This window comes from Tasmannia lanceolata, unplaced genomic scaffold (assembly GCF_043159265.1).
Source record: "Tasmannia lanceolata isolate RefF3 unplaced genomic scaffold, GAP_Taslan_0.1 ptg000004l, whole genome shotgun sequence".
Taxonomy (NCBI): Eukaryota; Viridiplantae; Streptophyta; class Magnoliopsida; order Canellales; family Winteraceae; genus Tasmannia; species Tasmannia lanceolata.
Window position 1 is genome coordinate 5,594,946 of NW_027518681.1, and position 26,591 is coordinate 5,621,536.

Below are 26,591 nucleotides of genomic sequence, written 5' to 3' on the forward strand. Positions count from 1 at the left end.
TATGAGATATCCGGCTCTTAGCGGATGCGAATCTGGTAAATGGTATATCCGATCTGTTTAACATCCGAATCCGAGAAGTAAATTCTTTTTATTTATTATTAATAATATCATTAATATTTATTTTTAGTAATGACACACTATCTTTTGTTTCTAAAAGAAAAGTAAATTTTCTTTTTAGAAAAAAAATAAAAACAACAAGTGTTTTGGGTAGGAAATGAAGTAATCTCTCATTTTAAAAGCATTCTTGGAGTTTGACATGGCTTCTTTATGAAGCAACAAATGTGGGCTGTAAGATGAAAAAGACAAATGGATGATGGTGATTGAAAGAAGATGGCATAGTTTCTAGAGAATTATAGAGCAAAAAGGCCATAGTCATTGATGGTAAATGGACGGCTCAGATCAATTTTTCAACTTAGGGTTATATAAAAACCCAAAATGCAATTAAAAGAGGGGACTTCTAAGGTTTGCAAGGAGAAGCAAGAGAAATGAGGAGGCTGAGACACCATCTTCGGCATTCCTTGGTGCCTCCAATCCCACCAAAATCCACCGCCGCCCCTCTCCATCTTCTCACAACCACCTCCATCATCGCCAGTCACCTCCATCTCTAACCCAATCATCATCTCCATCCTCATTTCTCTTCATCTTCCACAATCAGCACTCCCACTGTTCAAAATAGCCCAAATCCATTCCATCATATACATAAAAAAAGAAAAAACCCAAAGACCACTACCACTACCATCCCATCCCCACCGCCTCTCTCTATCTCTCTCTCTCTGCCTTTGTTTTAAAAGGAAGAAGAGAATCTCATATATTTTAGGGTTTGAGAGTTAATTTTGTGAAGAGAAGGTAAATGTATGGTTTTAGGGTTTGGAAAATTTATTCGAGGAATAAGAATGAGAATAAAGACAAAGTGCTGCAATAAAATGTTCGAATTTACCGGATAAACGGATACGGATAATATCCGAATTCGAAAAATATCTGACAGATACAAATTCGATAATAGATATTAAATATCTGTCAAATCCGAATCCGAATCCGAATTCGGATAGTGTATACTGTAATCGAATTCGGATATAGCCATATCCGATTCGAATTCGATCCGTTTACACCCCTAATTACCGAATTCGTATCCGTTGGATATTGTTCGAATTCGGATATTATCCGTATCCGTTTATCCGGTAAATTCGAACATTTTATTGCAGCACTTTATCTTTTTTCTCCTACTTACTCGAATGAATTTTCCAAACCCTAAAACTAGACCTCTACATTTTCTTCACAAAATTAACTCTCAAACCCTAAAATATATGAGATCCTCTTCTTCCTTTTAAAACAAAGGCAGATAGAGAGAGAGAGGGAGGCGATGGGGATGGATGATAGTGTTGGTAGTGGTTTTTGGGTTTTTTTCTTTTTTTTTTGTATATGATGGAATGAGTTTGGGTTATTTTGATGGAATGGGTTTGGGCTATTTTTGTTTTTATTTTATTTTTTCTAAAAAGAATATTAACTTTTCTTATAGAAACAAAAGATAGTGTGTCATGACTAAAAATAAATATTAATAATATTATTAATAATAAATAAAAAAGATTTACTTCTCGAATTCGGATGTTAAACGGATCCGATATACCATTTACCAGATTAGCATCCGCTAAGAGCCGGATATCTCATAAGCGGATTCGGATAATATCCGTTTGAAACGAATTCGGATAATATTCGCTTTAATCGGATTCGGATGCGGACGGTAATCGAATTTCCGAATATCCATTTACACCCCTAGGTCTAGTCGTAACCGAATCTCTTCAACTGATTTAACGGCGTCTCTAAACTCTTCCAACATTCGCCCTTCTGACGTTCTTTTTCCGTCTTCTTCCCACAACAAACCAAAAACGGCGGCTGCAATCAATACCCTTTTTTGGTAAGTACACCCGTCTTTCTTTTTCTCCTCCTATCTTAATCTCCTCTCCCCCTTTCATTCCTCAAAAAAACAAAACCCTAGGGTTAGGTTTTTTTTTTCTGCACTACCATGGAAATTCAACTGTTAAAATCCTGCTTTGATTTCTCTAAAAGAAGAAAGAAATTTCTTCTCCTTCTTACAGCCTTCGGTCTCTCAAGCTATGGATTTTACAAAATTTATCAAATCCCATCCGTTGTAAAGAAAAGAAAGCAGTTCTTTAAGCTCTTAGAAACCCTAATTTCCGTTTCGGAATCGGTTTCCGGTTCGGCCGAAACAATCGGTATTATCTCCAAAGATTTGAAGGAATTTCTACAGTCCGATTCGGACGAAATTCCCACCAGTTTGAAGCAGATTTCAAAATTAGCTAAGTCAGATGAATTTTCCAGCTCTCTAATTAGGGTTTCCCAAGCTTTAGCAATCGGGATTTTGCGAGGATACAGTTCAGAGACAAAGAACAGCGAAGAATCAATGACTAGGTCTAGTCTGTCAGACCGGATTTTGGACAAGCTCTTCTCTACGGCGGGGTCCGGTTTTGCGTCTATCATTGTTGGTAGCTTTGCAAGGAATTTGGTAATGGGTTTCTATTCGAATTCTCAATCTGTTGGAAGTTTGAATTTGGATGATCAGATGAATTGGGTGAATTTGATTTGCAATGATAAGTGTAGGGGGCTTATTGCGGACTGTATTCAGTTGTTTGTAAGTACTTTAGTTACTGTTTATCTCGATAAGACGATGAATATCAATACATATGATGAGATATTCTCTGGTATGACTAATCAAAAGCATGATGTGAAAGTGAAGGACATGTTAGTCTCAGTCTGTAATAGCGCTATTGAAACACTAGTCAAAACGTCGCACCAAGTTTTAACTAATTCGAATTCAAGTTCGCTCGTGAAAGCGAATTCAGATTCGAGTTTGCCTCAAAGTCCAATGAGAATTGAGGGTTTTGAGCATCAGTCGAGAAGTTCGTTCGATGAAATTAAGGATAGTGGATGGGTTGATAAGGTGTCATCTACTTTGGCAGTTCCGAGAAACAGGAGGTTTGTTCTTGATGTTACTGGGAGGGTGATATTTGAAAGTGTGAGATCGTTCCTTGATTACTTGTTGTGGAAACTGTTGGATGGTTTGAAGACAGGTCGAGATTTTGTTCATAGGGAGTTTATTGAAAAGGGTCTAGAGGTCATGAAGTATATTGGGGCAAAGTCAGTTTTCGTCATTACAGTATGCATTGCCTTGTGTTTACATGTCTTGGTGGGTGTGACGGTTATGGTGCCTGCTTAAACAGTTGGGAATTGGGATCTTTCTTATTGAGGGATTTAATGCCCAGGTATTATAATTCTACTTCCTAGTTTCCTTGTATATGACCAAAATTTGCTAGCTGGTAGGTTTTGGTTTAATCTCTTGAGAAATGACAGTAAGGGAAGAAACTTCTTTGGTGAATGAAACATTTAGCCATTTTAAATCATGGTGTTTCTTCATATTCTCACATTTATCAAAATAATAGAATCTGGTGGTTAGTATTTTATGGTCTGGGTCTCTATGGCTTTGAAGTGTTTAGAGAAGGGAAAGTGGAATTTGTCTGGTAGAGGTCTGTATTGCATAAGATGGAATCACATTTGGCAATAGAACTGTATTGATTGTATACTTGAAGAAATTGTAGTGGGAGGAACATCATAACAAAAGAACAAGCCTTTATACATGGTGACGTTTGTTGGTATTAGCCAATGGTTGACACAGTGACAATATTACAAGGATCCAAATTATTTAAAGGGATTTGCTAGCGACCATCACAGAAGGCATTTTGCGGATGGGCCGTTGCATTTGAGAGCAGCCACACAGGCTCACTTTTCAGCAGATTTGGTCTTCATTCATGAGGTGGCTGCTCTCACATGCAACAGCCCATCCGCGAAATGCCTTCTGTGATGGTTGCTAGCAAATCCCTTATTTAAATAATGTTCAAAATTGTTCATCGTGTCTTGTGTGCCATAATTTCATGCTCAATTTTCTGAAGACCGTCGTGACTCTGGCATTCTACTTGTTTAGGTATTTTAAGTAGGCACTCTTCATGTTGGAAAGCAGTCATGACAAGTAAAATAACCTCTGGGTTCATTCCTATATCTCGGTCTGGATTCATAGCTTTTGTCATGGTAAGGCACTTGATGCATTTTGTGCCTGTGTTTTGGCTGTTGTAACAAAGACAAGCATTCTATGAGGTTGGAGATCCTTGAAAGCTCTGCCTTCCAATTGTATGATTTGGAATAACTCGAGCTAAAACTGTTGTCACTGTTGACTTGGACAAAAAAGTATTTAAAAAAAGACTCTTTGTAGTGATGAGACCATGAACATTTTATGGATGAGTAAAAGAAAATAGGTTGTTTCAGTACTAGACTACTTGTGTTACCTCCATTGCTTTTCTGGAGAAAGCTACAAAATTAATATCTTATCCTACAAATCTCTTGTTTCAATAATTTTATGCGCACATTGATGGGACTACTCTATCTTTTGGCTTGCCTCCGTTGTTTTGTCATGTAGGTTGAGCTTCCAGTTGCACCTTTTATTATCCTGCTTGCTGTAGGTGTTTTGCTTCAATGTGTTGAGGTAAGCATAAATTTGTATGTAAAGATGGAATAAAAAATCAAATATCCTTTTCGTTTGGACGTTGATGAATCAAATAATGTGCTCAGTAGAGACTTGCAATTTGGAAGGCACTAGTCTAGAGGAGCAGACTTGTTGGATACATTATGATATCTTTTATTATCCATTTGGTGCATGCTGAGCAACATATTATCCTGTGAAAACAATGCTGAGTATGTTATGAATCTTTTTTCTTTCTCCCAATGTTGTTTACATTACATTTCAAAAAGTTATTAAATTGACTGGTCTCCTAGTGCTTCTCTTGAGAATTGGGAATGCCATGATGGTCGGAGAAAAAGTATCCTAACATCTCTATAGCTGGGTGAAGTTGCATTTAAGAACATCATTGAATACACATAACAGCTATTATTTATTCCTTTAGGCCCTGTTTGTTTTGGATTTTGAGAGCCGATCATGAGTCCAAAACTGATTATTGAAATCAAATTTAAATGTAATTATGAGTCCAATAATCAGTTTTGGACTCGCAATCAATACTCAAAATCTAAAACAAACAAGACCTTAGTTTTAGATCACATTCTAGGTTGCTCCAGTGTATAGTGTACTGGAGCAAGAATGTTGCTGACGGTGATGATTGAAGTCACTTTAAACTGGCTTCATAGCAACAAATGTTTAACAATCATGGGATGGCATGATATTCTCGTATTAATTTTTTTTTTTTAAAGTTGACATATTTCATTAATATTCAGATAGCATTCGGCACCAGGAGTCCCAGCCTGTAATACAAAATATTAAGATGTATCGGCACGGGCATACCCGAGACCAATTCAAAATTAACCAAAATAAGTTAAAGTAAAAGCACAAACTATTCATTTCCTCTATTCTATAGCATGCCTTCTTTACATCTTCCTTTGCATTCTTTGGAAACTTTCATCCATACCTTTCTGAAACTGCACATAATTCTGGTTCCCCTAAACAAGTACCTCTTGAAACTACCGGTAAACTGATTCTTCTGAAAATACCAAACTTGCATTCTGAAACTCTAAAACTCTAGATCTAACGTTAAACTCCAAGAATGTTAATACCAAACTTGCATCCCCTATAGCCAACAGTTCGTCTATTTCCTCAGAAGGAATAACTTTACTTTCTTCCGACTCCAAAAGATCCACCAACCTTGAACTCCCTTCTTGATTCTCCACTTTCCACAGAAGGAATAACTTACTTTCTTACAAGATATTAATTTTCTCCTATTAATATCTTGTAAGAACATCTCTTAATGTGGTGAAATCTTTTAAGATCTGTTAATAACAACTCTTATAATACAGCTATTTCTGATCCTCAGGCATTTCAATCATATTCTAGGTCAACCGTTTATAATTGGAAATCGATTGTATTGAGAAGGGATGAAGATTATGGAGGTGCCTAGTCGGTCTCCTCCACCACTACGTTCGATAAAGTTCAACTTTGATGGTAGCTCAAAGGGAAAACCCGGGAAGGCTGGTATTGGGAGTGTGTTTTGGAGTTTTGGGATGATACGGAGACTATCATTCGATCTTTTTGGGTCCAGCAGCGATTTGTGATTCAAATGAGGCAAAGGCCAAAGCCCTCTTTTGCGGTCTGAAATGGTTCACGAAGAATGGGTCAGACCCTTGATTATCGAAGTGGACACTTCAAATGCACTTGCTTGGGCAGCTTGTAAGGCTCCTGGGCCATGGAATATGGCCAGCATAATTACGGAGATTCGTGATCTTTGTCAAATAATGCACCAACTTTTTAATCATATGAAGCAAACTGTTAACTCTTTGGCAGATAGTTTGGCGAAAGAAGGCCTAGAAAGGGAAGAACAGTGGTTCTAATTGTCGTAGTTGGGGAATCCGTGGTTGTTTTGGGAGTGGCTTTATTTTCTTCTTACATTGTGGGAGACACCTTGTCCCCTGCCTTTGTAAAATTTAGTTGTTTCTTAATAAAACTTACTGGTAACCTTCTAAAAAAAATAACAGTTCACAATGGTATGCATGTCATGGGTTGTTCTGCCATTTTAGCTATGTGACAGTGCGTATATTCTAAGTGGACATGATTTTATGAAATAGCCTTCCATCACAGGGGCCTTCATAAGGGGCTATTTATGTAGTTATCAGTTATCACGGCCTAGGTAGAGGAATTTCAGGGGCTTATGTTGATATAACCTTTCAACTATCTATAATTTGCAGAATGTTGATTGTTTGTGCAGGAATATTTGGATATTTGTTCCTGTTTTGTATTTATAGTTTAGGTAGTGAAATATGATTAGAAATGGATAAAACATGGCTTATTATTTAGCTTTTGAGGTCATACATTACTGTAAAAGAGGTGAAAACAAGGACAAACATTTTCACTTATGGGACACGGGTATGGAAATCCTTGGATATACTATTCCAAGGATTGACTATCTTCCTTGGATAGATTTTTTATCTTGAATAAACCCATAGGATTGGCTACTGTGCACCATTTATATATCAAAAACATTGGTGCTATTCTCAGCCTATGGATAATATAAATCCCAACTTGATATTCCCATGGAGAACAACCCTTTTAACAGCTGCCTAAAGGGAACGGAAAATGTTGGTACTTGGCAAGGGGATTGTGTTATAGCAGAATGATTTTTGGGTTTGGGTGCACAGATTGAGTGCAATCTTAAAAGGTCCCAACTTGCAGTCAAATTGCAATTTGGGAGAAGCACCAAACCTCACAAATCAAATTTCATCAACAGCTTTTATGGTCTTATAATTGTCATCCGGTACTTCTTGAATGAGCATCTCATCTCAACATTCATATAACAAGATCTAAAATGCACATCAACCCGAATAGACCATGAAGTATTCCATAATGTAAATAATGGCTGAGAGAGAGAGAGAGAGAGAGAGAGAGAGAGAGAGTATTGTCTGCCAAAATCAAATTTTCCTCAGGCTCCATTTATTTTGACATGAAATCAAGGTTTAAAATTTCGGTTTCGGTACCGGTTTCGGACCTTGGAATTTCGAAATTTCGGTTGAAATCTAGTACAAAACCCAAAACCAATACTTTATTCAATATTAAATTTCGGCTGAAATTACCGAAATTTAGGCCGAAGTTACCGAAATTTCGGTGAAATATTAAAGTAATATTAAAAAAAACAGATTTTTTGGGTCAAATTTCGGAAAAACCGAAATTTCGGCCGAAATAAAATACTATTTCGACCGAAATAAAATATTGTTTCGGTTTTTATCGATTTCAGTGTCTGTCTCCACCGAAAGCCGAAATTTCTGTCCGAAATCCGAATTTCGGTCCGAAAGATTTCGGTCGAAATTTAAAACCATGCATGAAATGGGTGTAGAATCTGATTGATTTTACATTCATTTTTCCCCTTAAAAATGGGCATAAAAGTTGTTTAACGCCCAATTTATGATATTTCTGAACATTGCTTTCCCCAAATGATCTCAATTTGAACATGTTTTCCTTTTTATAATTGATACCATGATTGGATTACATGGAGTAAGTGTTACATAGGACTCTAAAGAAGCTAAAAGGAACAGAAAATTCATTATTATTTTTAATAAAGCCCATTCAAAAAAACAAAAAAAGAACATTAGTCAATGAATACACTTTCCTTCTAACCCAGAAAAATGAATTCTATCCATTGCTTCCCTACCATTTCTATGAAAAAAAATGGGTACCTAATTCATACATCACTGACTTGAGCCTGAATCTTTTCCCTTTCTTTCTGCCTCTTCCCGTAGTCTCTTTGTCCAATATTCATCCAAAGGGGGTCCAAATATCGCCTTGCCAGAAACCACTCCAATCCTACATGGATTAAGTCATTGAGAATCTCAGTAAACTTTACTGCATTTTAGTCAACCAACAAGTTTTCATGCATATCTGAAAATAGTTTGCAATAGTGTAACAATTGTGGACGCACATAAGTGAGGTAATCAAATGAAGCAACCACTAGTATGAAGCAGTTTTTTCACATTGGATTCACATACTAAGATGTTTCATGCAAGGGAAACCATGATCATGTGAAGAAGGGTGCAAATAGTTCAGGAATTTAAGACAATATGGTCCTCTGATATTTGGTGGTAATTTTGCTTCTTTGGTATGCCTCCATCCTTCACCAAAAAGAAAAATAACACGGAACACAGTCAAGCATGTGGTTCTGTACCTAAACTGAAAAGACAACCCCCCCATGTTGCTAGCATTGTGTAGATCCCACGATCAAACATATGACCATATACCCTGGCATACTTACCTACGTTATAGCAGTTAGTTCTCACCATTGTTTTAAATTTCGGCCGAAATCCAAAATTTCGGATTCGGATGGGTCCAAAATCTCTAAATTTCGGATTTCATTTTGAATTTCAGCCAAAATTTGGTCATTCTGGCTGAAATTGTAAAAAAAATCGGCCAAAATGACCGAAATTTGAAAAAGAAAAAAAAAACCGGTTTCGTGAAATTTAAATCCATGGTTCTCACAACATACAAGGAATATCCATTAGCATCATCACACTGTTTATAAGGAAATTTAGTCTGTCAGCCGCGAAATTATTTGGTCCACAGGAAACCCATTGATAGAAATAATGAGAATTCAACCCATCGAAATCTGTAGCTGAATAAAATAGCTAAGAAAATTCAAGCCAATTGCAAATCAAGAGAGAACACATGAACTGTTCCCTTTCATTCATTGTATTCGATTATATAAACAATCCAAACAAGACAAGAAACTTCTAAGCAGACTTTCTAATAATTATATCTAACCCTAGCCCTTTTACCATTCTTTTAACAACCAGATTTCTAATATTAGACCTGTTGTAGTTTGAACGACAAGGATAATGCTTTGTGCTAATCTGAGAACACATATACAAACAAATTTCTACATTTGACATCGTACTTGCCAAGAACTTATTTACTCCTTTTTCCACTACAAGCTTCAATCCCTGCCAAAAATGATGCTGTAAGAAACAAGATATTCTAAATTTCTACTGAGGGTTTCTCCCTACTGCAAGGGTTTCATAGGCAACGTCCTAAAAGTGAGGGTTTTAAGGGAAGAAAAACAAACTTCATCCAGGAGCTTTCCTAGAGAAAAACCCAACAACATCAAACAATAAAAAAACTCCCATACAATACTGTCAAAAGAGATATTTATAATTATAGACAACACCCTATGGACTAACCTAAGCCTGACCTTGACTTCTGTTTTCCTTTTTTTGCTTGAGATGGTTTACTTAGCTTCACTAGCTTCAGGAATCACTATCGGTATCACATTCCAATCCAATTCCAATTCCCCTCGTAAAAGGATAATGATTCCAATTCTATTGTTTGTGTAAGCACTGGAATTTATCTAGGGAATCAATCGTGATTCCAATTCTAGTGTTCGGTACCCATCACCAAAGAGGAAATGAATTCAATTTTTCAATAAATCTTACATATTGTCCCACTGAATAAGACTTGTTGTTTTTTCCAGATTCATCAACATGATAACTTAGTGAGACCATGCTAATCATCTGATGTCATCTGTTTCAACACCATCCAGACTCATCTGCCTAAAGAGGGTCAAGCCTTATTTGGCCTATAACAATTCCATTAATACTAGAGTTCCAAGTCACAAGTTCTCTTGGTCTCATTCTCTCAAAATGCTTGTGAGCATCAACTTGTAAGCACATGCACCACACAAGTGGATTAGATTGTCCTAAACAAAGAACAAGGATTCAATCTTCAAATCACATTCGGAAGGGATAGCAAAAAAAAACCCCAAATTTTATTTTTCAAATCATAAAAAAGAAAGTCATCCAAGAGAAAAAAAAAAAGACAAGTTGAAAACTTAAAGCAGAGAGAGAGAGAGAGAGAGATACCTTGAAATTATAAGAGAACGGATTTAAAAAAAAAAAAAATGAGTCTCTCATTTCTGGTTTTGGAGATAAGCTGTAAAACCAAAAAGTAAAAATGGGATCCTGGAAAGGGGCTCTCTTTGAGAAAGCAGAAAAGCTATGAGAGAGAGAGAGCTCTTTTTTCAGCCGGAGAGAGAGAGAGAGAGGGATGAATACCTTGAAATTTACTCTTGATTTGGAGGAGAGACGGACGAAGAGGAGAGAAGGCTGTTGAGAGAAGAGAGAGGAAAGTTTGAGAGAGAAAACCTAATATCGGAAGCTAAAATCGGGAGGAGATCTGACGCCGTTTTTATCTCTTGATTCCCGGAATCAGAATACCACCTCCTGGGGCGGGTAACAAAAAGCGCTGAATTTTCCAACGTTTTTTCCGCTTGGAATCAATAATGGTTTCCCATTCCATTTGGAAAACTAAACCAAACGCCGGAATCGCCCTAATCGGTATCAGATACTGATACCAATTTCCGATTCCGGCAATCCAAACGCATCCTAAGGGTTTTACTTAGCTTCACCAGTACGAAACTAGCTCAGCTATCTTGTTACCATTTTAAAAAAAAAAAAACACTTATATCTTGTTTGGCTGACAGGAAAAGCTTTTCCAACTTTTGCCCATTTTCCAACATTTGATTGCGGCTGGAAAAAGATCCATGGAAAAAATTTCCTGCCTAGAAAAAGGCCCATCTTCTTTTAAAAAAAAAATTCCTGCCAAAAATGAGATTTCTTTTTCATGGCCTTCTGGCCCTTACGAAAATGATGGAAAAGGAAAAAAAAGAAATATTTTTCTAGTCAACCAAGCAGTCTCTTGAGAAACCATGCAAAAGTACTAGAGAGCCATTCCATGCCATATTTAATTAAATTTAAAAGCTGGGTAAAGAACTATATATTATTCACTTAATGAAAATTACAACAAATAAAAGTAGAGCACATTATGATGTGTCCCATACTGATTATCCATAAATACTAAATAAAATCATATCAAGAAAGTGTAAGTAAAAGAACTAATTAAACCATCCTATCCTAAATCTCAACAGCTGAAATGAATTGCAATTTGTGTATCTAGTGCAGGTATGCAGGCATTGGTGATCGCAATTCAAAACCAACAAGCTCTGGAGGCACCAAAAAACAACTTTGCTTAACAGATGCATGATGGATTAATGGGGGAAGAAGATAATTGTTAGGAGTGATGATCTACGGACCAAAAATGGGTCAAAGCAGTTTTGGTCAATAATGAATGACAAGTGGGTCAAATCCACTCAGATTCACGGCAAACAATGCACAGAAGGATCTTTCTACTCTGATAGCAAATTAATATAGCAAAAAACTAGGGATTCGGGATCTCAATGCGCAGTGTTCTTCATAGATGAAACGGCTCAAACATCCTGCAAGGGTTTCTTAGAGGAACACCAAATAACGAGGATTTTCATGCCAGACAACCCAAACCTCCCAAAGATGAAATTAATTTTATTCAACAATCAAAAGATCCCTTACAATGCTCTGTAAAGAGATTATAGAACTCTTAAGTCATAAGATAACTTGATTCCAACACTACGAAACAAGCTATGATAAAACCATGCAAAACTAGCAATCTAGATACCATGCCTGCTATACTTAGTCATTTATAACCAAGGAAATACAGGATAAACCTAGAATCGACCTAAGCACATTGGGAAATGCCACTTTGGAGAACAAAGACTATTTTAATATCTTGCGATAGTTCCAAGCTTAGTTATCAATTCCGTTTCATTCGCCGTTTTGTTTTGGTCAGTGGAACGGAACGTTTCGGCATTTCGTTTTGGAAAAGACTCTCAACTCAACTCAACTAAGCCTTTGTCCAAACTAGTTGGGGTCGGCTAATGAATCCTTTAGAAAATTTTCATGATGGTGAAAGAATCTACCCGGCTCAAATTGACTAAGTCTAATCCTGACACTAGTTGGGTTCATCTACATGGATCATTTTCTTCCATTCTCTCCTATCCAAGGTCATGTTCTCTGTTATGTTCCTAGCCATCAAGTCTTTCCTCACTGTTTCTACCCAAGTTGTTTTCGGGCTACCCCTCCCTATTTTTACTCCATCAACTTGGCACGAGTCGTTTTGGAAAAGACTAACTAGAGAAACTTTTTTAATAGTTAAATTTTTTTTTTAAATCAAAAAATAAAAAAATGCTAAAAATTGGAACAACAGGGTCATCCTATGCAACCTAATCCATCATAACATCAAGGTTATAAAGATCCAACATTTTCTCAAAGGAAAATCAATGTCAACCGAAATGCCTGAGTTGACTGGTGCCTGATTAGATAAAACAATTTAAGACTAAATTTTGAGATTTTTTTTACCAGACTATTGGGATTTAATAATGTTTGGACATGATAGAATTTATGAATTTTCAAAACTGGAAAAAATACTCCATCGTTTGGAAGTTAAGATGTTGACCCAGCCCGAAATGACCGAAAAGGTCGAATTTTGTACTAGAAACTGGAAAGTTGACTTTTTATCCTTTTAGAATTGGGTCTTAAAACTATTTTTAATAAATTCAAATGGGGGTATTCCCCCCATCTATATGTAAATCTTAAGTACATCTACTTAAATGACTTTGCATGTAAATACCCAATTCTAAGAAAGGGCAAGAAGAAGAGGAGAGAAATAAGAAGAGGGAAGAAGAGAAGAGAAAAAAAGTAAAAAGTGCTTCGGCTGAAACGGACCAAAACATGGTGAAACAGAATTGGAAGGTGTTATGTTCCAGAATTCCGGACGAAACGAAATGTTTCGGCCGAAATGAAGCGAAATTGATAACTAAGTTTCCGAGGTAACACATGTACACCATTACACTTACGACTTATTAATTCGTAACTTAACCATTAAAACTTCTTAAATAGATCGCAACCAAATCTAAAAAGGTCAAATCCCTCAATATATGCCACATGCCACACTTGCAACAGCATGGTGTCATGCCCATGGCTACTCAAAGCTCTTTCTTGCCGACTTCTAAGTTCGGCCCCATCCCCCCCCTTTGCCAAATAGAGACTGAAGGAAGCTTCTATTTATAGGCGTTGGAGGCCCTTAACCCTTTATTATTATTAGTAAGATAGGTTGTCTTGGTTCCGTAACATGGATCATTTCAGATTTTTGCTATACCCATCATAACAACACAAGAGTCAGTCAGTTCAAAAGGTGTGTTCGAGATCATAGACGAGCGCAGGAGCGTAGCAAGATAGTTCCCTCAATCGAATAGGTGAACCAGCCCTTGATCCTAACCCTCGGAGCGAAAAAAATAAGCTGGCATCAAAGGATAATAATTTTTGGATATGTTCTTTACCCTTTTGATAGAAGAGAAAATCAAATGATATGATATTCAGGTCGACATTCTTTGGAATACGTCATATATAAACCAATTCTTCCTTAAATTGGGAACTTTCCAAATTGGAAAGATCACAACTTCTAAAACCAGGGTGTGTGGAATTGGAAAATGGGTTTTCAAAAGCTAGCTAAAATACCACAAATTTTAAGAAGGGGAATAGTTTTAAAGCACTCCAGTGTTTTAATAAGACGCACGAGGCACCTTGTCGTTTAGTGTTTTGAAGGGCTTGTAAGAACTTTTACAGAACTGTAATATCCTTATGACGGCCCTTTAAACACTAAACGACAACATGCTTTCGCGCATCTTATTATAACAGTGGAGTGCTGAAATCATTTCCCAAAAAATAAAAATGATTAAAATTGGAAAGTTCGAATTCTCGATGTATGTGGGCCACAATGCAAATATGGGCAACTTGTCATGCTGAAACCATCAATATGCCCCCTTTCGGCTCACCATTCATGAACCTTGTTGGTGCTTTCAAATGCACATGTTAACAATGGTTGGGGCTTTGTCAGACTGTTACTTTGCACCATTCTCTGTGATGGATAGAGACCGTTACCTCATTAAACTCCATATCTAAGATGAAAAAAAAGATTCCAAATGTAGATTCATGACCAATAGGAATCAGTTCATGAGGATCATGAGATGGGTTCTAAATTTTAACCTTTTAAGAGACAAAACTCTTCTGCACAAATATGGAGTTGATTTCCAAACCTTTCCTTAGAGCATCGGATCAAAGGGGGAAAAAATCACAATTGATAAGGTTGCAGGAACCTATCACTGGTGGATCTCTCGGGGAAGAAAGCTTCAAAATCTCAACAGGTTTAGCAGTGTTGAGGTTGATTAAACAAAAAAGGAGGACAGTTTAGCTGTATTGAGTTTGATTAAACAAAAAAAGAGGACAGAGATTGTTAAAATCAGAAGTCCTAGAAGAGGACTCTAGCAGGTATTTCATTTGTGATAATGCTCCTGAATTTTTGCGATTTCTGCAAAATGGTGAGCCAAAGACCATAGCCGTTAACAAAAGATTACGAAGAGAATGTAATTAAGATCCTTGTGAAAAATCAGGATTGTTTGTACTGGAGGGAGTGAAAGGAGACTACTGCCCAAGGTAGTTACAGAGTTTCAGATCATTAAGATAAAGCAGTATTACCAGAATGGATATGAAAACCAGATGAGGTCGCACTGTCAGAGTCAGTGCATAACAGAACTGGATGAGAGTAATGCTTTGTGCTTTTTCAGGAATATCATGTCTTACAATTTACTATTCTGGAACGCTTCAGGGGTTGACAACCAGCCTCCCAAATGCTCTCTCAAGCCTTTCTGAAAGTGTTATAACCCAGAAATCCTAGCAGTTCTGGAACAAAAGTTAGTTCCACTTGAAACCGAAAGAAAACTAGCTCTAACTTTATGCTTCCAGGATTAAATAATTACTAGCTGATCACAAGAATATGAAATTTGGGATTTCCTAGGCAAAACATCCAAAATATTGCCATAATACAGGAACCCGAAGAGCAAATATCTGTTAAAAATTAACGAGATCCACGCCAATTAATATTACTGTTTCAAGCAAAATTTAAATAACCTTTTGGGGGGATCTATGCAAGTCTCATAGAAGTCTTAAATGGGCCAGTTTTCCAACTCTAATGATAATAGATTTCAGTGAAGTAACAACAACTCAACTCAACTCAACTAAGCCTTCGCCCCAAACTAGTTGGGGTCGGCTAATGGATCCTTTTAAAAAATTTCATGAAGAAGGTGAAAAGTCTACGCAGCTCATATTGACTAAGTCTAATCCTGACACTAGTTGGGTTTGTCTGCATGTATCATTTTCTTTCATTCTCTCCTATCCAAGATCATGTTCTTTGTTATGTTCCTAGCCCTCAAGTCTTCCTCATTGTTTCTATCCAAGCTGTTTTCAGTATGCCCCTCCCTCTTTTTACTCTATCAACTTGGCATGAGTTACTTCTTCTCACTGGAGCATCCAATGGCCTACATTGGATATGCCCAAACCATCTTAAGCGGTGCTCTCTCAACTTCTCCTCAATTGGTGCCACCCCCACCTTTTTACGGATGTCTTCATTTTTAATTCGATCGAACCTTGTGTGGTCGCACATCCATCTAAGCATTCGCATCTCCGCTACACTCATCTTATGCACATGCTGCTTCTTGGTGGCCCAACATTCTGAGCCGTACAGCATGACTGGCCTCATAGCTGTCTTATAAAACTTTCCCTTCAACTTGGTAGGTATTTTACGGTCGCACAGAACTCCTGAACCATGCTTCCACTTCAACCAACCTGCTCTTATTATGTGGTTAACAGCCTCTTCAATCTCTCCTTCCTTATGTAGGATTGAACCAAGATAGCGAAAGATATCCTTCTTAGGTACCTCCTGTCCACTCATATTTACTACAGTCTCGCCCTACCTCCTTACATTACTAAAGTTGCACTCCATATACTCTGTCTTAGTCCTGCTCAGTCTAAAACCTTTGGATTCCAAAGTAGTTTTCCATAACTCTAACTTAGCATTAACTACTGCTTTGGTTTCATCAATTAATACTATGTCATCTGTAAATAACATACACCACGACACCTCATCCTGGATACCCTCCGTAAGTTCATCCATAACTAGCGTAAAAAGATAAAGGTTTCTATATGATTCATTTCATAGAAAAGAGGCAAAGTTTATGCATAGAAAAGAGGCAAAGTTTATGGCCGGCTGCCAACCTGGTGCCAACCCTCCTCCTTTATCCTAGCTTGGGACAGGCTGTGAAAAACACAGGCGGTTCTAGAAGAGAGGTGCTCTTCAACCACATTCTACTTCTTGTAAGGAATTCTTTGGGTGACTGCTTTTCTCGAAGGGATCAGTTCCAAAGAGAAATGGTTTACTTGGTATAAGCATAAACCAGAACTCCAGGTAAATGCATGATAGAGGTAAATATAAATTTTCACATAACACTCTTCAATTAGAAGTAATCAAATACTATAAAAGGGCGGCCCAGGCTCCTGCCATTGTGGGTCTGGGCGGGGGGCTAGATGTACGCCGCCTTACCCAGGCTGTTTCCATGACTCGAACCCGTGACCACCAGGTCACAATTGATTGAAGTAATCAAATACTATTTGGATCATAAATCTTTGTAGTTAAGATGTTAAATCTGGTCATTCGGATATGAAAGTTACAATCTCATGGTTAAGGACCGTAACAAGGAGGTTTCTAGAAGAGCCACGATTGAGTGCCCAAAATAAGTCGCTCTGCCAAGACTGAATCTCATAACGAAAATTGTGGAAAATCTAAAGTACTGGAGATTTTAGAGAATAAAGCCGGCCTTTTTCTGCATCATTAAAAAAAGCCAGTATTTTGCTGCATAACAGCATACATCAAGAAAAAAATTGGTCCCCAAAATTGAGAATTAAATGTAGAAACACGTCTTTCCTCACATCACTACAATTGAATGGGAAAGAAAATATGATTAGAAAAAATCAGAGAAGAATCAGAATGTGTAGGAAGATCAAATGGCATTAGAGGAGATAATATATGACACAGCTAACTTGAGAGCTTTATGTTACTTTTAGTTATATGGGAAATTCCAGATTAAGTTTTATTTCTGTTTTATCTAGGTTTTATTTCATTTTTATGGCCATTTTATTATCCTACTACTTTCGGTAATCATGGACTTATTAAAAATAGTAAGTACAAACCACCCCTTAGCCCGTCTAAAAGACCTAAGGAGGAAGCCCTAGAGGAGTTTTTTTTACGGTGATTCCCAAGAGCAGTCGTCTCCCTCTTGCCCTTCTCTTCTCCACAGTATGATTCTTCTCCTATCCCCCTCGTTCTCTCTTCACCTCTTTCCTGCTTCTTTCTCCCTCCTCTCTCTTCCTTTCCTTCCCTTTTCCTTTCCCTTTCTCCTATTTTCCTCCCTCTCCCCTTTCTCTCTCCTGCCCTACTGCAGTAGGCACAATCCTGGGACTGTTCTCACCGCCGACAGCCATACGCCTCATCAAAATCTGCAAGTTTCTGTCAGCAGGTTTACCTCATGGTTTTCCTCTTTCTTTCCCCTCTGATTTGTCCCCCGCCCCTTTTCACCAACAGTTAGAGCTGCTGCCACCTAACCTTTCTTCTTGCGGCCCCCATTTGAACTTCCTCGTTAAGACTGCAGTTACAGCAGTTTATAGCCTATCATCATCTCCTTGTGGTGCTACCTAATGCACTTGTGTCAGAGATCTTCCATTGCAGATTTCAACATTTTCCCATCATCACTACATCGCACCAGTGGCTGGTTCAGTTCCTTGGACAGATCAGGCTGATGTGATTCTTCCTCCTCCCCTTGGGCCTTCATGTCGCAGGATTTGAGGTTGATGTGTACATAATCAGGTGAGGCCTGTCTTATTTCGGCCAGTGATATTATTGCCTATTTCTTGCTGGCATACCCCTTGGATTAGCTTCATCTACTAACCTACATATTTTTTTAACATTATCCTACCCTAGTTAGGTGTTTGGGCCCTAGTCTTGTTTACTTTGCATTATTTTGGATTGTATACAAACTCTATCACATGGCTCACCTTATCTATTAATCTGATTTGGGAGTTGATAATACTTAATTTAATTGAATCTTAGACACTTTGAGATCCAAAGTTCTATTTAAAACTATGATCTGTGGACACGGACACAAGTGTCGCGTGTCGACACGGACACGGAGTGTCGGACACGGCAAACCCCCAAGCTTTAGAAACGGGGACACAGGTAAAATAGAAAGTATATGTGATCATGATTTGTGGATATGGATTCGTATGTCCAGTTTCGACATGGATACGAGTTGTCTAAATGAGGCAAACATAATTTCAATAAAAAAAACAGAATGTAACACTTGACATGGTACAAAAACATGTCCACACACCCACATTAAGTCTAACACTTCCGGCAATACAAGTTAAAGTGTCCAAAGGAGTGTGGACACGCGTGTCGTGTCAAACACGGCAGGACACGTGAGTCGGCAATAAATTCGAAGTGTCGGTCAAATCATAGATTTAAAAGACCCGCAAACCATATGTTTGCACCAATAATTAAAACTTTGAACAATTTGTGGCCTCAACTGAAAGTTTTAGAAACAATTGGCAGTGGCCTTTTTGGTACATGTAAAGGTTCCAAGAACCCCATGAATTTTGCTCTTTTGAGTTTGCTACCAAGCTAGCTTGGTCATGACATGCTCTTTAAAAGCATCCACAGCTCTTGGGCAAGGCCGATGTGATCTATTCTTGGTTGCCAAGCCCATAATGTGTCATAACTCATAACACTCCATGAGAAACTCCTTTCTCACTATCCCTGATTTTGGAACAAAACTTGCACACCTTGGAGACCCATCTTTTGATCTTGAATAAACCGGCTTTTCGTCCTCCACATCTCTCATATGTTCTTGCTAAAAGATGCTTCTCAAATCCTTCACTTACCCATTTGATTCAAGTAACACCATTCACATCACTATTTCTCATTCATGTTATTTCAATACATTCATCACAGCTTAGCTAATAGACCTCCTAGCACAACGAAAAACCAACATGATGTAAAAACCTTTAACACATTACTTGTTCTAAGGAAGTGTCAAAAGGATCAACATAGTAACAGTAAAACTACCCAAAGAAGTTAGGATGTATGAACAAATCGCATGTTGGGCATGGATCAAACTATACCCTAGTGTTCTGTAGAATCTATGATATTGCCATCCTCTCCCCAAATACAAAAATCCGTAATTTCTATAACTACCCATGTGATATCAACACTCGGAATCATCAAAATCGGGAAACCTAGATGCAATAAACGCAAGAAGAAATAAAATGAAGAGAAATATTGTATGCTACCCATACTCTCATTTGAATGTCATAAGTAACAAAAATGGTTAAGGGGGTAGAAAAAAAGAAGAAAAACTCACACAACTGCTACGAACACCATGGGCAGCGACAGAAACCTTCGTCTGTTAAACATCTTCGATCAGCTATCGCACTGTTTTTAGAGATTTTATACTATGTGTGGCCTTATAAACCCGTTTCTTTCCAAAAAGTATGGCCCACTCCATAGGTTGATCTAAACCGTCCATTTGTTGGGCCACAAAAGTTGTGCTCCATAGGATGATCTAAACCGTCCATTTGTTAGGATCATCTGTTCTATAGAGAGACTGCACATGGAAACTTCTATAGATAAGAGGCATAGGATCATCTTATGGATTTGATTTTTGGGGCAAAACCTATTTACTTTGTGGCCCAACAAATGGACAGCCTATGTAGGCCTTTTTTCCATAGGATGATCCTAACCCTCCGATCTATATAGAAGGACTGCACATTATGTTGGAAATCCAAGATTTTAAAATCCACGTATCCAAACGGTCCACGGCCCATCCTACTTTCTTTTTTTGCTAGGAATTTTTAAAATAATAGTCTTGTTGTGAGTTTCCTTTCAAATCAAGAGGAAAGGGAAACTCAGGGGTTTTTATTTAAACATTATTTTCACTTGGATCTTTTAAAAAAAAACACTGTATGCCCCACTTCATAGGATGATCCAAACTATTCCTTTGTTGGGCCGCCCCGGGACCGTCTGTTGTTTTTTTATTTCTCGCCCTTCTTTCCGTCGAGCAAGAGAGTAGGGCATCATCCCCTGTTTTCAAGTTTTAGAAATCTCTACATAGGGGAGAAATTTCTAAAACTTGGATTTCTTACTTAAACCCTTCATCTACAACCTACTTCCTCCACATCCGCAACCTACTTTCATTGTAAAATTCATAACTTTACACTGCTTTCAAACTAAAACCTGGATCCTAAAATCCACTTATCCAAACAGCCCCCAAATGTCTCGAACAAACAATATTTTGATGGAAACCAAAGAGAGGATTTTTGTCTAGAAGTCCTTAACACCAAATTTGGTTAATTGTCCATGGCACTAAACCGCAGTTCGGATACGAGGATTCTATAAACATGGATTTTACAATCCTTAGTTTAGCTTGTAAAAGTCAGGATTTTACAATATTGGATTATGAAATCCATGTATCGAAACGACTACTAAGGCAATATTTGACAACCATGAATTTTTTTTCCCTGGAATATTAGGCTTACCCAATGGTGTGCGAGAGTGGAATATTAGACTTCAGCCAAAATATGATTGATTTTTCTTGGTTTTTAGCCTCTTCTCATCCTTACTCATTCGTGTGCTCTCAAGTCTCTAATTGCCAAACATGGCCTACACATTTGGTGAATTGACATTTTATATTATTTATTAAACCTTACCCTTGCTTAAAATCTTATACTTGTTTCTCCTTCTCCCTTCTCCCTTCTCTTCCCTTTTATGATTGATTTTGCATTCTTGTTCCTCCTTTCCCCTCACTTATTCCTCTATCAAAACTACACCAAGCACTGTTGGCTCTTCATCTACCATCGTCATAAAAAACCCACATCCCCAAGCTCTGGCTTTCCGTCTGCTATTGTCATGTTTTGCCTTGGACGAGAATCTAAATGTGTTTGGTAGGGTCCACAGAGCAATACACTTATAGAGTCAATCAGGGCGATGCCAGAAATTTTGCACAGGGGGGGCAAAAATTATAGTAATTTTTTTTCTCCAAACAAATGAAAGTAATATTATAGTTTCCAAAAAAAACCCTCCATATATTCCATCACCAGCGGCATAAACATCACTTCGGCTAAAATGCCCTTGGCTAAGTGAGGAATGATATAATGAAGTGCGGCATACAAAAACCAGCTACAAGGGCGCCTCCATTGGTCCAATCTTAAGAAAGTGAGAAAGTGGATAACTTTCTTAAGATTGGACCAATGGGGGCGCCTTGGAGCTGGTTTTTGCAAGGTCACCCTTCAGCCTATCATTCGTCAAAAAGTGGAATGTTAAATTCTCTTGCAAACCCCACTGGTGGAACGGGACCAATGTGCATTTATAACTTGTATAAGTCAAAGAACAATAAATGGATTCGGTGACACTCACCAATGGGGCGTCCTTTCATCTGTTTTCTGCATTCGGTGACATTCACTAATAAAGGTATATTTGTTCTTTCCCAAAAAATTAAGGGGGGCAATTGCCCCCCTTCCCTTACAAGTGCCGTCGCCCCTGGAGTCAATGAACTTATGTTATAACATGTGTGAGGGAGATTAACAATCCAACAATTACATCTTTCCTTTGCTTTTAAAGTGTGTAGTACAACTTTGGTGATCACAGAGAGATTGCCAAGTTTGAAAGCTTTGGCATACTTTGCACTTCGCTTGTACGCATCGTCGCAAGAAGCAATCATGATCAATTGCGTACTAATGATCGAGAAGTGATTCGGACTGTAGATTAATGATAGGTCGCGAAGCAACGGTCAAATAGCCATTATGGGGGAGGGCGGATGTTTTACGCTAGGCAACAGTCACAATAGGAGCCAATCTATAAAATTGAAGTGTGTGAAGAATCATCTGATTGAAGACATTGTTTTCTATCATCACTAAGAAAAAAAGACCAGGATCGTTCAGTAAGGATGGGAATCGAGACAAAAGGCCAGACTAGCAGAAGCGAACTGAATAGACCAGAAAAACTTTTTTCCTTACGAAGAGACTGAGAGACATCCGATAAAATTGGAACGATACAGAGAAGATTAGCATGACCCAAGTGCAAGGATGAAAGACACAAATTGAGAAAAACTTTTACCCTTGCGAGGGCAGTTAGTCACAGGCATAAAATCTTAATTGACCTAAATTTTTTTACTTTTAAGTATTTTCATTTTCACTCGTACTTGGAAAAGTGTCAACAAATTAAAGGGCCTTAACAGAAGAACAATCTGTCATTCAAGAGATGGATTCTTGAATATTAACAGCATTGAATGACTATACAAAAAAGCGTACTACAAAAGTACAAAGTGAGTAGTGTCATTATCAAAATATCGTAGTATAGATATCGGTCCCCTTTTTTTTTAGTAGTCAAGCACCTTGGCTTAATGGTCTCATAAATGATGAAAGATGTTCATGGGTTTGGCCTGAACACACTAGTTTGAAAAAAAATAAAATAAAATAGAGGGTTCCATGTGGAAGTTCTCTCATGTTAATATCATGTACGGATTCAAAGAATGAACTGTGCATGATTTAACAGTCCTCTTCAATGATCCCTATTTTCAACCATTTTTTCATGGGGAGTCGATTTATCCATTTGGGGAGTGGATTTATCACTCCCTTTTATTTATCGTCTTCTCAAAATGAATGTGTTTTCACCCTCTTTAGCTAGTCTTTTCCTGAAAATAGGTATGAAGACTACAAAATGAAGTGGAAAAGATAGGAAAAGGGGTCGAAATATCATTTCACTTGTTGAGAAAATTCGCCGGGCAAAACAATCCGATCGTGCACAAATTAAACCGAAAAAGTAAAAGTAATTAAACAAACCACAAGATAAACATCAAGATTTTACATGCTTCGGCCAAGCCTACTCCACGGGCAAGAAATATGATCTTCCACTATGAGAAAAATAATATACAAGGATTACACTGGATTTAACCCAAAACTCAAAACCTGCAACCCTTTGCTTTCCTCTCAAACCTAAGATCGTACCCAAGAGATAACAAGAGAAAAAACCCAAGAGAAAGCCCCTAGAAGAGACCAAAGAGGAACCCAAGAAGAAACCAAAGAGAAAAATCATATTTCTCCTCTTTATCTCTCTCCCTCTTCATTTCTTTCTCTCTCTCTCTCTCTTCTCTTTCTCTTTTCTCTTTCCCTCTTTTGATTTTTGCAACCACACTCAAAGAGAATACCGATTCTACTTTTAGCCTTGGGTTTCCACAAACAAAACCCACTTTCCTTTCTTGCCATATTGCCTTCCCACCCAACCAAGACTCAGTGGGTGGGAAATAAGGCAACTTTCCCAATAATCTCCACCTTGACTTATTTCCCAGCCACCTAAAGATTTTCCATTGATATCGCCACCGGTCCGCTGTTACCGCAAACCAGCCTTCCGAAGTACCAGCTACACACCCTCGAATCACCTTCGTTCTGACTCATCTTGATTCAATCAACACTGCCAACGCACATGTGTAGCTGCCAACCTGTTGACTCACCCGGTCAGCCTTGGAGAGGGATCTCGATCCATTCTCCCCAATGCAGGTACTGTCACCTTCTCACCATCGTCTGCAACTTGAAAACCTGTCTCTACACCAACTGCGAAAGAGAACCTACGTGTGCACGCGCTACCACTCCGTTTCCAACTAACCATCGAGATCTTAGGAACACTAGTCACCGTGTCCCAGACCAGACATACAATCCGTCACACTTCTCTCCTTTCATCAGAACCATACAGCCTCGTGTTTTTTCATGGCTCCATCTGTAGCTGAATGCCTGCAACCCCTGGAGTCCAACCGGTAAATAGATACTAGATTCCTTCGCATCTTTGGGACATACACCACACCACCAAAGTACGAACTACTCCATCAAACATGTTGATCTTCACCGTCCCAAACTCCCGTGACAACACAAGTAGACCCGTCACCCAAGGACACAACACCCGCCCTTGTCTCCTAGAACGTATCAAAATATTCTCTCCTGGAGCATACATGAACAGAGCACCCTGAATCTAAAATCCACTCATTATGAAGAGAAGCGTGATTACCTGGGAGACTGTGAGAACGTCTCCAAACTCTTCACCCTGCTCATCTGTTACCGCCACCACAGCATTCGTAGCACTATCATCCTCCTGGTCAGCTCGCTTTGGACAATCCCGCTTGATGTGACCATATTCCTTGCAACGATAACATTGCACACCCTTTCTGCCGACCCTGGATCTTGACCTGCCTTTTCCTGATTCCCTGTCATATGACCTTCCTCTTTGATTCCCACCATGAACAACCAACTCATGCTCTTCACTTCCACCAAGAACAGGTTTCTTCCGCATCTCATTTGATAAGAGCGACGCAGTGACTTCCTCCAACTTTATCGTATCCTTACCATACAATAATGTCGTCATCAGGTTGTCATATGAATCAGGAAACGAAGTAAGAAGTAAAAGGGCCTTGTCCTCTTCAACTTTTTCTCAACCTTGTGGAGCTGATCCACAAGCCCGTTGAACACCGTAATGTGTTCCAGAAGATCCCCGCCTTCCTGCATCTTCAGCCCATACAATTGCCGCTTTAGATACAACCGGTTGGTCAAGCTTTTTGACATATAAAGCTTTTCCAACTTCTCCAAAAAATTTAGACACATCTTCCTCTTCTATAACGTAAACATAACGTTGTCTGCCAGACATAGTCAAATCGTGCTGACCGCCTTTGACTCTATGTCTTCCCACTCGGCACCCGTCATCTTCTCTGTCTTCCCATCATTTTCCTTTAACGCCTTAGCCAAGCCCTGTTGAACTAGGATGTCCTTCACCCTCATCTTCCATAGGGTAAAACTGCCCTTTCCGTCAAATCTATCGATGTTGAATTGAGTAGAACTTGATTTTACTGTCATGTCAGATTAGTCTGCACTTCACGATGTAGTGCTCCACCTCGAAAAAGAATCTTTCTTAGACAATCTTTCTACTTCCAAACATCACTCCGCGATCTAACCACAACACCAATAATCACTCTACCCATCATCGACGATCGCTCCACCTGAGCTCTGATACCACTTGTTGAGAAAATCTGCCGGGCAAATCAATCCGATCGTACACAAATTAAACGGAAAAGTAAAAGTAATCAAACAAGCCACAAGATAAACACCAAGATTTTACACAAAAATCCGATCGTACTCAAAACCCGCTACCCTTTCCTTGCTTCTCAAACCCAATATCGTACCCAAGAGATAAGTCGAGAAAAAAACTCAAGAGAAAGCCCCTAGAAGAAACCAAAGAGGAACCCAAGAAGAAACAAAAGAGAAAAACCCTATCTCTCCTCTCCAATTGTCTCCCTCTTCCTTTCTTTCTCTCTCTTCTCTCTCTTCTCTCTCTCTTTTCTCTTTCCTTCTCTTGATTTTTGCAGCCACACTCAAAGAGATTACCGATTCTACTTTTAGCCTTTGGGTTTCCACAAACAAAACCCACTTTCCTCTCTTGCCATATTGCCTCCCCACCCAAGCAACACTCTGTGGGTGGGAAATAAGGCAACATTCCCAACATTGCTATTTTAATTTAGGAAAATGCTATAAAGAGGATCATCGCTGGGATATTTTTACAAATGATCACCCTTATACCCTTGTGTGGTGGCCTTGTGTTGTGTGGAAATTTGACCTGGGCATAACAGCTCGACAGGGCGAACACTAGTTCGACCATTGTTATTGGTCCCATCTTGATCAGATATTCCTATTCCCTTGATCTATAGGGCCCCATCTTGATCGGATGATCCTAGTCCCTTGATCTAACCAAGAGAAGTTGAAGCATTAATTTTTGTAGGGATTGATCTTACGGATGTCTGTGATGATCTCCCATATAACAGCTCTGATTATGAGCACGTGTCCCATCACTCATGTGGTACTCAATATTAATCTCTCATGTGGTACTCAATATTAATCTCAAGAGCATATTAAAGCAAAAATAGAGAGGTTTTTACTAGTTATTTGGTACAAGAAATGCAAGGGATCGATTTTAAGGGACAAGTTTGAAGCTTTCAGAAGGAAAGCTGTAGCCTTGAAATTTAGAACCCAAGAAATTTTGATAATGAAAAAAGATTAACTTACTTTAGAGGAAATGGAAAATGCAAACAAAGCTATATCGAACAGTACTCCCTTAGTTGTTTATAGATTTATCACACCGGATGCTGTTTTAATAATTGCACCAACTCAGCTTCTCTTCTCTTTTTTAATTAGCTTGTCAG

General features: G+C 38.4%; 1 protein-coding gene, 1 long non-coding RNA gene and 1 pseudogene across 7 annotated transcripts; 2 read left to right on the forward strand and 1 right to left on the reverse strand.

Moving 5' to 3' along the window:
* The first annotated feature begins 1,853 nt into the window (after window positions 1-1,853).
* CF9 (Carbohydrate-binding protein) lies at window positions 1,854-6,562 on the forward strand. Of its 6 annotated transcripts, none has more exons than XR_013250311.1 (3): window positions 1,854-3,278; window positions 4,484-4,549; window positions 5,886-6,562. XR_013250311.1 is itself a non-coding variant. In XM_077377763.1 (2 exons), the coding sequence occupies exon 1, from the start codon at window positions 2,021-2,023 to the stop codon at window positions 3,230-3,232; it is 1,212 nt and encodes a 403-aa protein (XP_077233878.1). In that variant the 5' UTR covers window positions 1,854-2,020; the 3' UTR covers window positions 3,233-3,278; window positions 5,886-6,562. The 6 variants fall into 6 exon arrangements, 4 of the variants coding, with proteins under 4 accessions (XP_077233878.1, XP_077233880.1, XP_077233879.1 ...); XR_013250312.1 differs by having other exon boundaries at window positions 5,906-6,562; XM_077377763.1 differs by lacking the exon at window positions 4,484-4,549.
* A 1,431-nt stretch (window positions 6,563-7,993) lies between these two features.
* Window positions 7,994-20,004, reverse strand: LOC143875760 (uncharacterized). The gene is made up of 2 exons (XR_013250188.1): window positions 19,722-20,004; window positions 7,994-8,362 (listed from the first exon to the last, which is right to left on the reverse strand). It is a non-coding gene; the product is annotated as an uncharacterized LOC143875760 (long non-coding RNA).
* A 2,357-nt stretch (window positions 20,005-22,361) lies between these two features.
* On the forward strand, window positions 22,362-22,476 carry LOC143876310 (U6 spliceosomal RNA; annotated as a pseudogene).
* The last annotated feature ends 4,115 nt before the right edge of the window (window positions 22,477-26,591 follow it).